The sequence below is a fragment of the Molothrus ater genome, chromosome Z (assembly GCF_012460135.2).
Source record: "Molothrus ater isolate BHLD 08-10-18 breed brown headed cowbird chromosome Z, BPBGC_Mater_1.1, whole genome shotgun sequence".
NCBI classification, from domain to species: Eukaryota; Metazoa; Chordata; class Aves; order Passeriformes; family Icteridae; genus Molothrus; species Molothrus ater.
Window position 1 is genome coordinate 11686157 of NC_050511.2, and position 12819 is coordinate 11698975.

At 40.3% G+C, this 12819-nt stretch overlaps 1 protein-coding gene across 1 annotated transcript in view; it reads right to left on the reverse strand.

The window, feature by feature from the left end:
- Positions 1-12497, reverse strand: part of RANBP3L (RAN binding protein 3 like) — a 32591-nt gene extending 20094 nt beyond the window's left edge. The window contains exons 1-5 of the mRNA XM_036403988.1: positions 12150-12497; positions 2486-2544; positions 2186-2222; positions 1520-1597; positions 416-490 (exon numbers count right to left, since the gene is read on the reverse strand). Of these exons, the coding sequence (XP_036259881.1) occupies positions 416-490; positions 1520-1597; positions 2186-2222; positions 2486-2544; positions 12150-12393 (493 nt within the window). The 5' untranslated portion in view covers positions 12394-12497. The remainder of the gene's footprint in view (positions 1-415; positions 491-1519; positions 1598-2185; positions 2223-2485; positions 2545-12149) is intronic.
- Positions 12498-12819: the final 322 nt, after the last annotated feature.

The window sequence follows — 12819 nt, forward strand, 5'->3', positions numbered from 1 at the left end:
TAGTGCTAAGAGAGGGAGGATATTCTCTGGATCCCTGGTTAAGTGGAAGACAGGCTCCTAGGACACAAAGTTATATTCTTGTAGGAACCATCACCATTATATTGCAAGCAAACTATTCATGTAATTACCATAATTTCATTTCGGTTTTTTAAGTATAATTTGTATCACACTCAGTAAATGCACGCTTTTAAATTATTCAAAGATTTCACCCCTGCCCCAGAGGATTCCCCAACTATGAAAAAGAAACTTATCTTCTATTGAAAAACCAGTCCTCCTTATAAAACAATCCTTTCTCCCATCTAAATACCAGATTAGTCCAACACACTTCAGCTTTTCTTGCAGGAAAAGCATTTCTGCACACATCTTTATTTTGCCTAATACTTGCTTTTCTACATAAATAATTATTTTTATTTACCTGTCTGGGAGGGAGGGAAAGTAGGAAGGATGTTAAATGAAGATGATCTCCCTCTTTGCTGTGTGAGAGCTGTATCTAAAAGAATAAGAGATTAAATTATCACTTGTTTGGAGCATAAAAAAGACAAGTTTTAAGGTTAGCCAGGCTGATGTCATGCTTTCATTGACAGCAGAATAAATTATTGTCTGCTACCCACCATCTTTCTGAAGCAGATTTTTAGGTTATGTCTATGCTGCTGACCCCAGGATGTCTCTGAGGCCAAGAAGCACAGCCTGGCTCAGGCACACAGCTAGCCCTCTCTGTATCAGCTCTGTCCTGGAGACTGCCAGGTGGAAAGGTTCAAAACAGAAACAGACAGTGACTTATCCCTTAAACAGTGTGGGCAGTCAAGAGAGAAAACACTCCAGCTTCCTCCTGCACTCTGCTTTATTTTTTGGTATAGGCATGCCCTAAAATTTCTCACATATCTATCCCAGTTTAACTTTAAGAGTAAACCAAACTTAGCTTAAGTCCTCTTGGCTACATTTAGATGTGATTTTAAAAAAATACACTGTACATATATTAGTGCCTGAATTCAGAAGTACCTTTTTGGTACCATCCATATGTTAAATAAAGATTGTGGAAAACAGATTAGTTCCTCTGCACAGTAGCCTCAGGGATTTGTGTTCCTTTTCATGGAAACAATGCACAGTCCTTAATGAGCCTTCCCAGTCAGCTCATGGCTGGATGGCAGGTGGGCCCTTCTGCAAACTGTTACATCTTAAAGATTGCCCAGGGAACAGTGATCACTTCAGAAGCCAGGGATATAATTCCTTTCCTGACCTCATCCTCCCTTAACTGTGTGAGCAATTCAGAAAAATTGTATGAAATTTATGGATTTTTCACTACTTTATGTAATATTATCTAAGTATGGAAAAAATAATGTATTTTTAATTAAAAACAATTTCATTGGAAACTACCAGCAAGTATCAATGTTTAAGTTTTCATTACTTGCAGCAGGCTTACAATGCAGAAACATGTCTTAGGTGGGAGAATTCATTCTTTTCATTGCCAGATGAGAATACAGAACTCCAATCAAAACATGACTGGAGATAAATGTCATACCAGTGTTAGACTGAGAGTCAGACTTCTGGAAAGTCAAAGATGATGATCTTGCACGTTTTCTGGAACAACTAATGAAATCTAGAGAAAAGAAAATATAATGTAATTGGCAGGAGGCATCAGCACCATGTTATAATACTGAATTAAAACATGAACAAACATAAATTCTAGGAGAGACTTAGAGAACAGCTTTAAGGCAGTATCTAAGAGCAGGAGGGCTTTGGAATCTAAGTCAACACCTGTCACAAAGCCCTGGGGAATCTTTATTTCTATTAAGTTCAGGGAACCCAAAGCAAGCACTCCAAATCAGTTCATACTCCATGGGCTCAGAAAACATTAAGAATGAGGAGCTACATTATAACATTACCCAAGCAAACAGAAAAAGACAATTAGGAATTCATACAGCTGATGAATACACTTGGTCAATTTTCAGGGCTTCTGGAGCTTGTCTTTCTGATAAATATGAGAGGTGAGATGGAAGAACTTGAGGGAAGACAGGCACATGTATATTAGGACAGAGTAGGTGGCTCTACAACCCACAAAATCTTAGTCTGGTAACTGGTATTTGCCCCTGCTCATAGAAAGAGTCCAAACACTGTTTTCACAGCAAATAGGCAGACCTATGAATAACTTGGTTATATTATGCTGTTTCAGTGAGGTGGTGATTACCATTTTCAACTTTGCAAACTGGGTCTTCTGCAGGCCGCTGGAAAAAAAATAAGCATGGAAAGGTCAATGAAATAGAACAATCATTTTCTAGACAGAAACACGAAATATAACAGTCCAGCATATATGCATTAAGTCTTGTTTTTGTTTTCTATTCTTCCTTGTTCTATTTTCAGACCATTTATTACAAGTGTTAACCAGGGCTAAAATCTTATACTGCTGCCAGGATAATTGTCTACAGAATCCCTATTTCTTACCAATTTTTATCAATAATGAAAAAGGGGGAAAAAAAAGGCTTTTTACCTTCAAAGAACAATCCTTCTTCTCAAAAACAAATGTTGGCTGGGCAAGCACTGATTTCTCTGGAAAAGAGAAGAGATAGTTTTCAATAACAATTCCATAACAGTATTTATAAATTAGAGCTTTGAAAATGCAGTGCAATAACAAACAGGAGTTTATCCTTTTGTTACAAAGGAAGAAACTAAAGTGATGTACAGTACAGTACATTAGGAAAAGAAAAGCTAAAATCCCCAAATCTGAGTATGAGTTTTGCCTAACTAGATGTCATGGGATTTGGCCTCATATTTTTAATATTTATCTTTTTTTTTTTTTTAAAAAAGTGCTTTAACCTTTAAAGAAACATCTGCCATCCTTTAAGAACAAGGGTGAACTGCATCTTTGCGTAGCAGAAAAGAGCAAGGATGTGAAATGTACAATATCCTAAAGGAAGGAAAACAAGAGAATGTGTTATGCTTTCAGCTACATTCATACATTTTGCTCTTTAAGCTTCAGGAAGGTGGATCTCTAGGGTCGGTTTTAATGTGTGTGTATGCTAAATAAACATATGGAACTCTATAGAGCAAATTTTAGTCTCACCATACCTCTGCATCTCTTACACATAACTAAAAATATCTTGGATCTATGCTCTTTTTTTCTATGAAATATTTTTCTGCTTACATTTGCCTCACATCAGAGTTTATGTTGATTTAGGGTTCACTACTTCTACATCTCATACAACTTCTTCAGGCTGTTTACTTTGTTAGGCTTGTGACCTTCACAGCCAGTGCAACTCTAATGGACTAAATTTGGTTGGCAGTGTAAAAGAAAAAGCTGTTTTCACCAGCACCACTGATTAATGACACATTTATTATATGAATTAAGGGGCAAAAAAGCAGACACAAACAGATCTTTTTTTAAAGACCACCCCATACAGGATTCATCTCATTCTAGCTTGATACATCTGTCATGTGCAGTAAATAGAAACAATCAGCTTCTGGCTATGAGCATATTTTAGCTGTGTACTTTAGATGACAAATGGAAAGCTCAATGCATGTATTTCTCTCCATGGCTGATAAGTACAGAGTTCAGACTAGGGTGACTGCTGAGCTATTTGACTGGCCTCTGGCCAGAGAAATCTCATACTTGGTGCCTTGTTAGCTGACATTTGACAGAATATTTATCACATACACAAGATTTTTGTAAAACTCTTTTCCTCTGTTACCTCTTTAACAAAAACATCCAAGTGAAAATATGTGGATAGGTATTTTTATCTAGAACTACACACCTATCTGTGACCAAACAGCTCGAGCTTTAGTATCAATTACTCAAAGGTTTAATAATGTAAACATCAACCTATCATGGAAGAGTTAAGATTACTATACCAAAAATGTATTCAACTATCAAGGAAAAAGTAAACATTGTTAAAATAAATGCTTCATGTATGCAAACAGGGGCAAGGAGCATGAAACTTTCACTCAAACCCAGGGATATACAGACAGAGGAAGAAGTATTACAGTTTTGCTGTTGTTAATTTTATTTTTACTTGGGCATTGTGTGTGTGCAAAGGACGGGATTTAACAAATTTAGCATGCTTTGCTAAATGAAATGAAAAATGAAATGAAAAATGAAATGAAAAATGAAAGCCTATTTCTTCCTTAATAGAAAAAGCAGAAAAAAGTTCACATTGTTCCACTGAAATAAAGATAACTCTCTGTCATTGAAAGTTGAAGAAAAATTCCATAATCTGGTTGCAGCTAGAGGGTCAATGGCATGGCACAACACGAAGCAATTCCACTTCTATTCACTAGAGGGGAGTGGCACACATGAACAATAGTATTTCACTTAAATATGATTTTTTTTAAAAGAATAGGCTTTTTTCTGTCCCCTTAAAACAAACAAAAAACCCCAAAACTGGCATTCTTACTGAATGAAGGAAAAAATACAAAAAGTAATACAAAGAGTAACTGTAGAAACCTTCATATTCTTCTCAGTAGTCCTCAAGCTCAGAAGCTTGCACTATTTTTAAAGGTACATTTTCTCCAAAGAATGGAATTAGCAAAGAGTAAACTGCTGTGAAGGAATAGACTTTCTCTGACAGAGTTAACTTTTCCTAGACCTAAAAGGCTGTAGGGGATTTGAAGGAATTAAGAAAGAAAGTCCACTACATTTGAAACAGTGAGATGATTTTAAAATAATATTTTAAAACCCAAAAGTTCCTGAAGAAAAAAAAACAAACATAACTGCTTAATTACCAACAGAAACACGTGAAGCTACAGCATAATGGTACCCTTCAAAGATAAATATCCATATTTTAATATTGCAGTAAATATAAAGAATATATCCCACCTACTGCTCTTGAGCCAAAGAGCTGCCTGTAGATTAAGTCAGAGGTTGCTGAGGCTGCCACAGTTATTTATAGTTTGTGCAGTTCTATAATGCTTCTACTCCAGTCAAGAAAACCTTTTTGTAATTCCTGAAGCATATTCCACAAAGCTCATCAGTAAGATCTTCACTCCTCAATCAGGCTGTTCATAACAGGGTTTTAAAAATATATTTGTGTTAACTATATATGTATCCTAAGCATAAATTTCCATTTACATTTTCAGTTTCTCAGATATTCAGGCACAACACATCTGCAGCTGATCTCCACAGAAAAAGACACTCAGAACTTCTTGTGGATGTAACAAAAGGCCATCAAGGAGTTAGCACAGTTGTGCTGATGTGGTAATTTTAACACTGATCAGTCCCTCTGCATTTCTCCCCTTCATTCCCTGCTCTAAGTCTGCCTCTGGCAGGGTGGCTGTGCTGGCTGCAGAAGTGCACCCAGCCACGCAGTGCCAGACTCAGCCACAGGAACAGGCAGCAGCAGCCAAGGCCAGGCACAGGCAAATGCAGACAGAGGAACAGGAATGGGTGGGCTGGAGCCATTCTCCCTCATCAGCACCACCAGGACACAGACATGGGCTGGCTAGTGCCTGGTTCAGACCGGGCCACTCCAGTTCTCGGTAGCTTGGCACTTGTGGATAAAAGAGGCTGTTGGAAAAGTTACCAGAAAATAATGCCAAATGAGCTGCCTCTGGCTGCAAGGACTGGAATAATCCACCAGCCTCAGCCAAGAGTCCAGACACAGAACCTGTCTGTCTGCACATGAATAATCACCACAGACTGAGCTCTCTCTCCCTCGCTACAGTTCCCCTGAAGCTGCTGAATCAGAAACCAAATGTTTGCTGTATTCAAAGACCAAAACAGGCCTTGCCTGGAAGATGCATTAGAAATGTTTCTTGGTCTGAGATCTCACATGGATGGTGTCCCAGCTCCAGCCTCCTGTCCTGCACAGAAGCACTATCAAATGCTCACACCTGAGCTACCTGACATGGAAGGTGCCCAGGTTACAGGATGGAGACTGCATTCCATTTGAAAGAGCATTTTGGGAAAAAGTAAGTGCTGGCTGATGCCTTAGGAGCACTAGCCAGAATAACATAAATAATGAATAAAAGAAGAAATAATGTAAAATTGCTTTTACCAGATTTGCTTGTATCCTAAAAGCATTGTCCATGAGATGTAAGAGTCTCTCTGTCTTTGCTGTGATATTCCACTCTTCACATCCATTGCTATTGCCTTTTCTAAAGCTATTGAGACTTACAAAATATATACATTAAAAAGTAAGTGGGACGCTGATGATTTTGAAAATTTTAGAGTTGTTATTACTATTGTTCCATACTACCCTAAACACAGATAATTGATCCATAACCTTTGAGGGCTAAGGACACAGTGGAGAGAATATAAGCACCTATCTGTTTCTAATTTTCAGGCAGTACTACACCTGAAATAATGCAAAAAGTGGTGACAGTACTGTTTCTCTGTTTCTCTCAAAGAAATGCAAAAAAATTCCCTCAAAACTTTCAGAAGGTAAGATAGGACTTGTGATCTCAATACAAGTTTTTAATTTCTGAGGTTGAAACAGTTAATTTTTATGATTTCAATTTTTAAAAATTAAATCTGTTGCATCTTCATCATTAACAAACCGGCCAGAAGACTGAAAAGTCTTTAATTCATATCCGTAGCAAAAACTTACACATTTTTTAAAGTAAAGATTGACCAGTTGCTTGGAAAGGCTGAGCCCAGCAGTGGCAGCATCTCTGGGATAATGAATTTAAGAAGGGCAAAAAAGTACTGCACAAGGACAATTGCAGCTGTGAGAGGAGTGAGAATGTGAGAGAGGAACAGCTCTGCACACACCAAGGTCAGTGAAGGAGGAGAGAGAGAACGTGGATAGTGAGGCAGCTGTGCCCCTGCAGGCCCTGCAGGCCCAGGGGGGAGCAGAGATCCACCTGCAGCCCCTGGAGGAGCCACAGCAGAGCAGGTGGATGTGCCTGAAGGAGGCTGTGACCCCATGGGAAGCCCGTGCTGGAGCAGGCTCCTGGCAGGAGCTGTGGCCTGTGCAGAGCAGCCCTCACTGGAGCAGGCTCCTGGCAGGGGCTGTGGCCTGTGCAGAGCAGCCCTCACTGGAGCAGGCTCCTGGCAGGGGCTGTGGCCTGTGCAGAGCAGCCCTCACTGGAGCAGGCTCCTGGCAGGGGCTGTGGCCTGTGCAGAGAGCCCCTCACTGGAGCAGGCTCCTGGCAGGAGCTGTGGCCTGTGCAGAGCAGCCCTCACTGGAGCAGGCTCCTGGCAGGAGCTGTGGCCTGTGCAGAGCAGCCCTCACTGGAGCAGGCTCCTGGCAGGAGCTGTGGCCTGTGCAGAGCAGCCCTCACTGGAGCAGGCTCCTGGCAGGGGCTGTGGCCCATGGAAAGAGCAGCCCTCACTGCTGGCAGGAGCTGTGACCCCACTGTGGACCTACATAGGATGAATTCATGGAAAATGACAGTGTGTGGAAGGGACTCAAGTCATAGAAGTTCATTGAGGACTGTCTCCTGTGGGAATGATCCTGGAGCAGGGGAAGAGTGTGAGGAGTCCCTCCTGTGACAAGGAAGAAGTGGCAGAGACAACGTGTGACAGAGCTGACCATAACCCCCATTGCCCATGCACCTGCCCAGTGAGAGGAGGCAGAGAAAAGAGGGAGTGAGTTAAGGCTGTAAAGGGTGGGAAGACTTTTTTTTTTTTTTTAAGAATCGGGTTTAGTTCTCACTAACATATTCTAATTCCAATTTGACTGGTATTAAACTAAATTGACTTCCCCTCTTTTTCCTGTGATGATAATTGCTGAGTGTTCTCTCCCTATCCTTATCTCAACTCATGAGCCTTCCATAATTTTCTCTCCCCAGTTCATCTGAGGGAGTGAAAGAGTGGTTTTGGTAACACCTAGCATTAAGCCAGGGTCAACATACCATAACATTAAATAAATAAAACAAACAAAAAGGAAAATAATGGCACAAACCAAAACCAAACAGAAGTCCCCTTCTTAATCACAAAAAAACTTTCTCAAATAGAATATGATACTTGAAAATTGCATGATGTCCAAATAATTTCACTGACTTAAAAAAAACCTTTAACTGCATCCAACTTTTGCTTTACAGCATCCTAGTAAGCACTGCACAACACACAAAGGCTTCATGACAATTTATAATTAGCTCATGATTTTATCCTATCAAATACATTGAATTATCAAGTTTCTGTGCTCTGATATGGTACAGCATACTTTGGAATCTTTGCATGTTATTGCTATAATTTGCAAAAATAGAAGCAGAGACCCTGCTGTATTTTGATGCTACAGCTTAGATTGCTGGTTCCCACAGAACTCTAACCAAATGAGGTTAATCTATTGATTAGTGAATCTATTGATTATTATTATAACAAATTCTTGCACATAAGACTGCCATTTTGATTGTTTCACATCTAAACTATCTCAATGAGAACATGTAATTTGGGAAGATGTTGAGAAGAAAAGTAGATTTAATGTCACTTCAGTTACTACATCCCCAGAAGTAGTTTTATGTCACTAAAGTAATAAGGGGAAAAAAAACACATTGAAAAACTTTGACTCTGTCACTAATGAATATGGGCTATGTACAGCTATTACTTGAAAAAACACTAAGTCAAAATTTTGTGGCAATATACATGAAAGAAGAGAAGCAACAATGGACTAGCATTTAAGTGGGAGACATGGATTGAGAAATTTACATTGATAAATAAAATTAATAAAATAATTTAATAAAATTAATTATTTTCACTATGCTAGATGATGGTCTGTACATTAGTGACTTCAAGGAGAACCAGAGTTAAACTATGTAATAATATGACCAATTTTTATTCAAAATGATGCAAAAACATAGAAAACTATCAATACTTTAGACAGCAAAACTGCAACAGGCAGAAGAAAAATTCATCTAGTGAAAAAAAGAAACAAGTTAAATTTACAAAATATTATGCTCTCTAAGCTTGGGCTCATGTCTAAATATTGTTTCTGGCTTTTGATAGAAAAGACATCTGTCAATATTTCCAGTGATGGACCATTTTCATCTAAAATTAGATGGAAGTTAACAAAAACTTTTGCCTTCTCTCAAGGAGAAGTCAAGAACAGGATTTGCCAAACCCACAACAGAACCATAGTTTCTGGTTTTGAAATACTCATGGAAGTTCAGAACGTCAAGCAGCATCAATTCACAGCCAAGAGAAAGTGCCACAATGCTGCCAGCCAGCATCTCGGGTCCCTCCATGGCCCCACTATGTAAGCCAGGCTTTCCTCTGCCAAAACTTAAATATTTAAGACAGATGACATGAGGCAAAATGGGGGCGTCCTTGAACTTCATGCAAACAACTTAATAAAATGGATCAGCTTAAAAGGACTATGAGAAAGGGCTTATGAAATTTCCCATTGCTGACCCCGAGTTACAGGTTGTTCCCAGAAGCGGTGGGCAGGTGAGCATTCCTATGGAATGCACACACACAGCTGGCAGCACCTTTGAAAAAACAGGTCACTAAGTAAAGCTCTAAATGTGGACCTGGAAACCTTGGAAACCTACTTTCAGATTCTCATCTATTAGTCTTTATACTTTTGATTCTTCTTATGAAGCATATTTAATCCTTTCTAAGACAACTGTCTTTAAAAATAAGATCAGTTTTAATACCGTGACTGGGGATTTTCCAAGCAAGCTTACGTAATTTTTTTTGCTAGAGACGTTGTAATACAAGATTGATTGCTTCAATTTCCACCTACATCTATTATATGTACATAAGGGGTTTTATTTAATCTGTAAAAATTAAATAAGAAATAAAAATAAGGTAATAAATCAAATTAAATTCTAATCAGAAGAGTTTCCCATAGACAAAGGGAAATAAGGCTATAAATCAAACTAAATTCTAATCAGGAGAGTTTCCCATACACAATGGTATCAGAGATGTCTGTTGCTATACAGCAACATACAACTTCAGTATCTTAGTCATAGTTCCAGACCTGTATGCTAATGGAATTTTTTCTTTTATAATACTCTTCTGAATGTCAGTGAACCAATAGATTTCCAACAATTCCTCATGAATCCTGATTTTCCAAATAAGTTCAACAGAAATCATTCTAAATAGTTAAAAAATATTTTGAGTATGGTTAAAATAAGGTACTTCAAAACTCTTGAGATGAAATCTTTGACAAAGCTTTTTGTTATTTGAAAGAAAAGGGACCACCCATTGCTGTGAATTTTATTTCTAGAGAATTTAAACATATATCACTGATATTTGGCCACTGGCTGTCCTTGCTGCAGGAGCGACTGTACTTCAGTGGCCCATGAAGAGACTGCTGGACGCAGTACTGGGCTCTGTTCAAACACCCTGTAGTAAATATGAAGGGCACATTGCTTGAGTTCACACAGCATCCTGTAAATACAGTTTGGGGAAACCAATAAATAACTTCACACCTCCCTGTTTGAATCAGCAGAGAGTACATCATCAAAGAAGGGAGTTTCTGTTTCATTGCACACAGAAAGAATACAGTTCATCTAATTGACAATTTGAGAAATAAAACTTCTGAAGGAATTTTTCCTAGAACAGCTTTACTACATTTTTGGGACTCCAATATTGCACACTCTTTGTTATACAAATAGTTCATAACCCACATAAATAATTTCCCTGTCATCAGTGGCAGCAGTTATGAGAGCAAGGATTCTTCATGAGGGCACAGTCCTGCATAATCAGACTCTTAACATTTTAAGACATGTTCATCCTCTCCTAAGTCCCTCTTCTCAATACTACAGATTCTAAGCACAGATAGGGATTAGGGTGGAAAGGGTTCTTCTATCAAAAAAATTCCATCTAATGCCCCTAGCTCCCACTGTGGTTCATTGCATGCCATGTGAGAGATGAGATTTAAAATTTAAAATACTTCTCCTCAGCCATGGAAATTCAGGGGACAGACCGTGGAAGCGTTTATAGATACAGCATATGTCACACCCACTCACCTCTGTAGAGCACACTTCTCATCTTTCATCTGGGTATAACATAAACAGTCATCAAAATAGCAATAAAAACTCTCCTATCTCAGCAACATTGTAACATAATTTCTGAGAGAAATGTAACCCAGTTGGCTTTATTTCAAACATTAGAGTGAAGAAAGTATTTTTGAGAGTCTCATCACTGGAGTGTAATTTTAGCAGCGCTGCAAGCCCAGAAGTAACTGTGTCAGTAGACCAGCAGGGCTGTGCCAAAAAGCGCAACCAAAAATTATTTTAGAAACACTGAAACACCCCACTGCTCAGAATTTTTAATCTATTGTAAATGTATTGTAAAATAGATTAAAAGACAGTAAAATACCCAATGCAAGGGCAATAAAATTCGTCAGCATAAAAAGTGTTACCTTTTTCAGGGCATTGTACCAAATTTAAATTTCATAAATCCCTACGAGATAACACAGAAGTTAGATAACACACAAATCCTCAGGGGGTTTGTGCAGAAATTTAACTGTATGGGTAATAAGGTCATGATCCACTAACACTCACACATCCATAAATTTCAGTGAGTAGGCTGGACTGTGTGCTCAATATTAAGCAAAAACTGAAAGGCTGGTCAACTGACAAATTAGCCCAACTTCTCTAAAATGTATCATTCATAATATCAGGCTTAGCCCTTGAAAGTCCTCTTGGTAATTTCGGTTCATTCATCAACCCCTGTAGTAAACAATGGCTGGTGGCATTATCTGCAAAAAGTTCTTAATATTAGCACTTGTTTTCGTTATGCATCCTCATCAGTTTTTAATGATACTGATAAATGACTCTTAATTCATGGCTCTCCTCACTACCTAAATAAGGGATTTTGGTGTCCACCTCTGCAGACAGGCATCAGTCTGAGGAGCTAGAGCAGGACAGTTTTGCTCCCAAGGTGCAGGGCACGTCAGGGCATGAACGTCCAGGAAAACGAATGTTGCTTCCAGGTATGGCCAGGAATGCAAATGCTATTCCCACCCATTGTCAGGCCCAGCATCTAGGAAAGCTGCAGAAAGCTGGAATGGCGGGGGAGTCAGAAACATAGAGAGTCCACATACACACAAAGGTAGTGTCCTTTCCTCGAGTAAAATAGGAATTGGACGTTTCCGACAGATTACCAGTAAAAACAATGTAATAAAACAGCACAGACAGCCAAGCTCTTGTTTCGCATTACACACTGCACTGTTACCAACCAGCACATTCTTTGTGTTTATCCCATTCCCAAAAAAAAACCCTGGGGGAACACAAGAGACATGCAAAAGACAATAGCTAACAAAATCTACCTGTAAAGCATTCCTCCTTGGGATCTAGCGTGCTGCCGCGGGAGCCTCGGCAGGGCCTGGGCATGGTCTGTTCTTGCGGGTGAGCAGCTCGGGGCACAGCCCGGGGACCACCGGGCCAGTCTCTTCTCTTGGGGACGTCGGGCACCTTCGCACCCCGCCGGGCTCTGTCACAGCCAGCGCAGGAGCACCGCGTGCCTGCACATAAAACATTCCCTTTGCGAGCAGGAATTGGCTCGTTTCTCATTATGAGGCCAGCATGAGTACCCTTTTACATACACCTCTCTCTCTGTAGGTAATCGGACATGTTATATGCGCCGGAGCCGGCTCTGTAAACCTGCCCCCCGAGCCGCTCGGGGCCTGGGGACGCCGGTGCGGGCGGGCGGCGCTTCCCGCAGCGAGACGGGGATGGAGCGGCGCCGGCGGCCGGCGGGAACAGCCCGGGGCTGGAGCCCGGGGCCGGCTCCTCGCCCGCGGGGCGGGCCATGGGAGGGGACTCGGGAAGAGAGCCGGGCACGGGAACGCGGGGAGGGAGAGAGGGCGGGCGGGGGAGCTGCACTGCTCGGGCGGTGCGGGGGCTCGGTCACGGGTGAGCTTCCGTGAATACTGTGCCTGCTGTGGGGGGGTTTTTTGGCTTTTTTTTGTTTTCAAAAAGAAGATGAAATATCAAGCA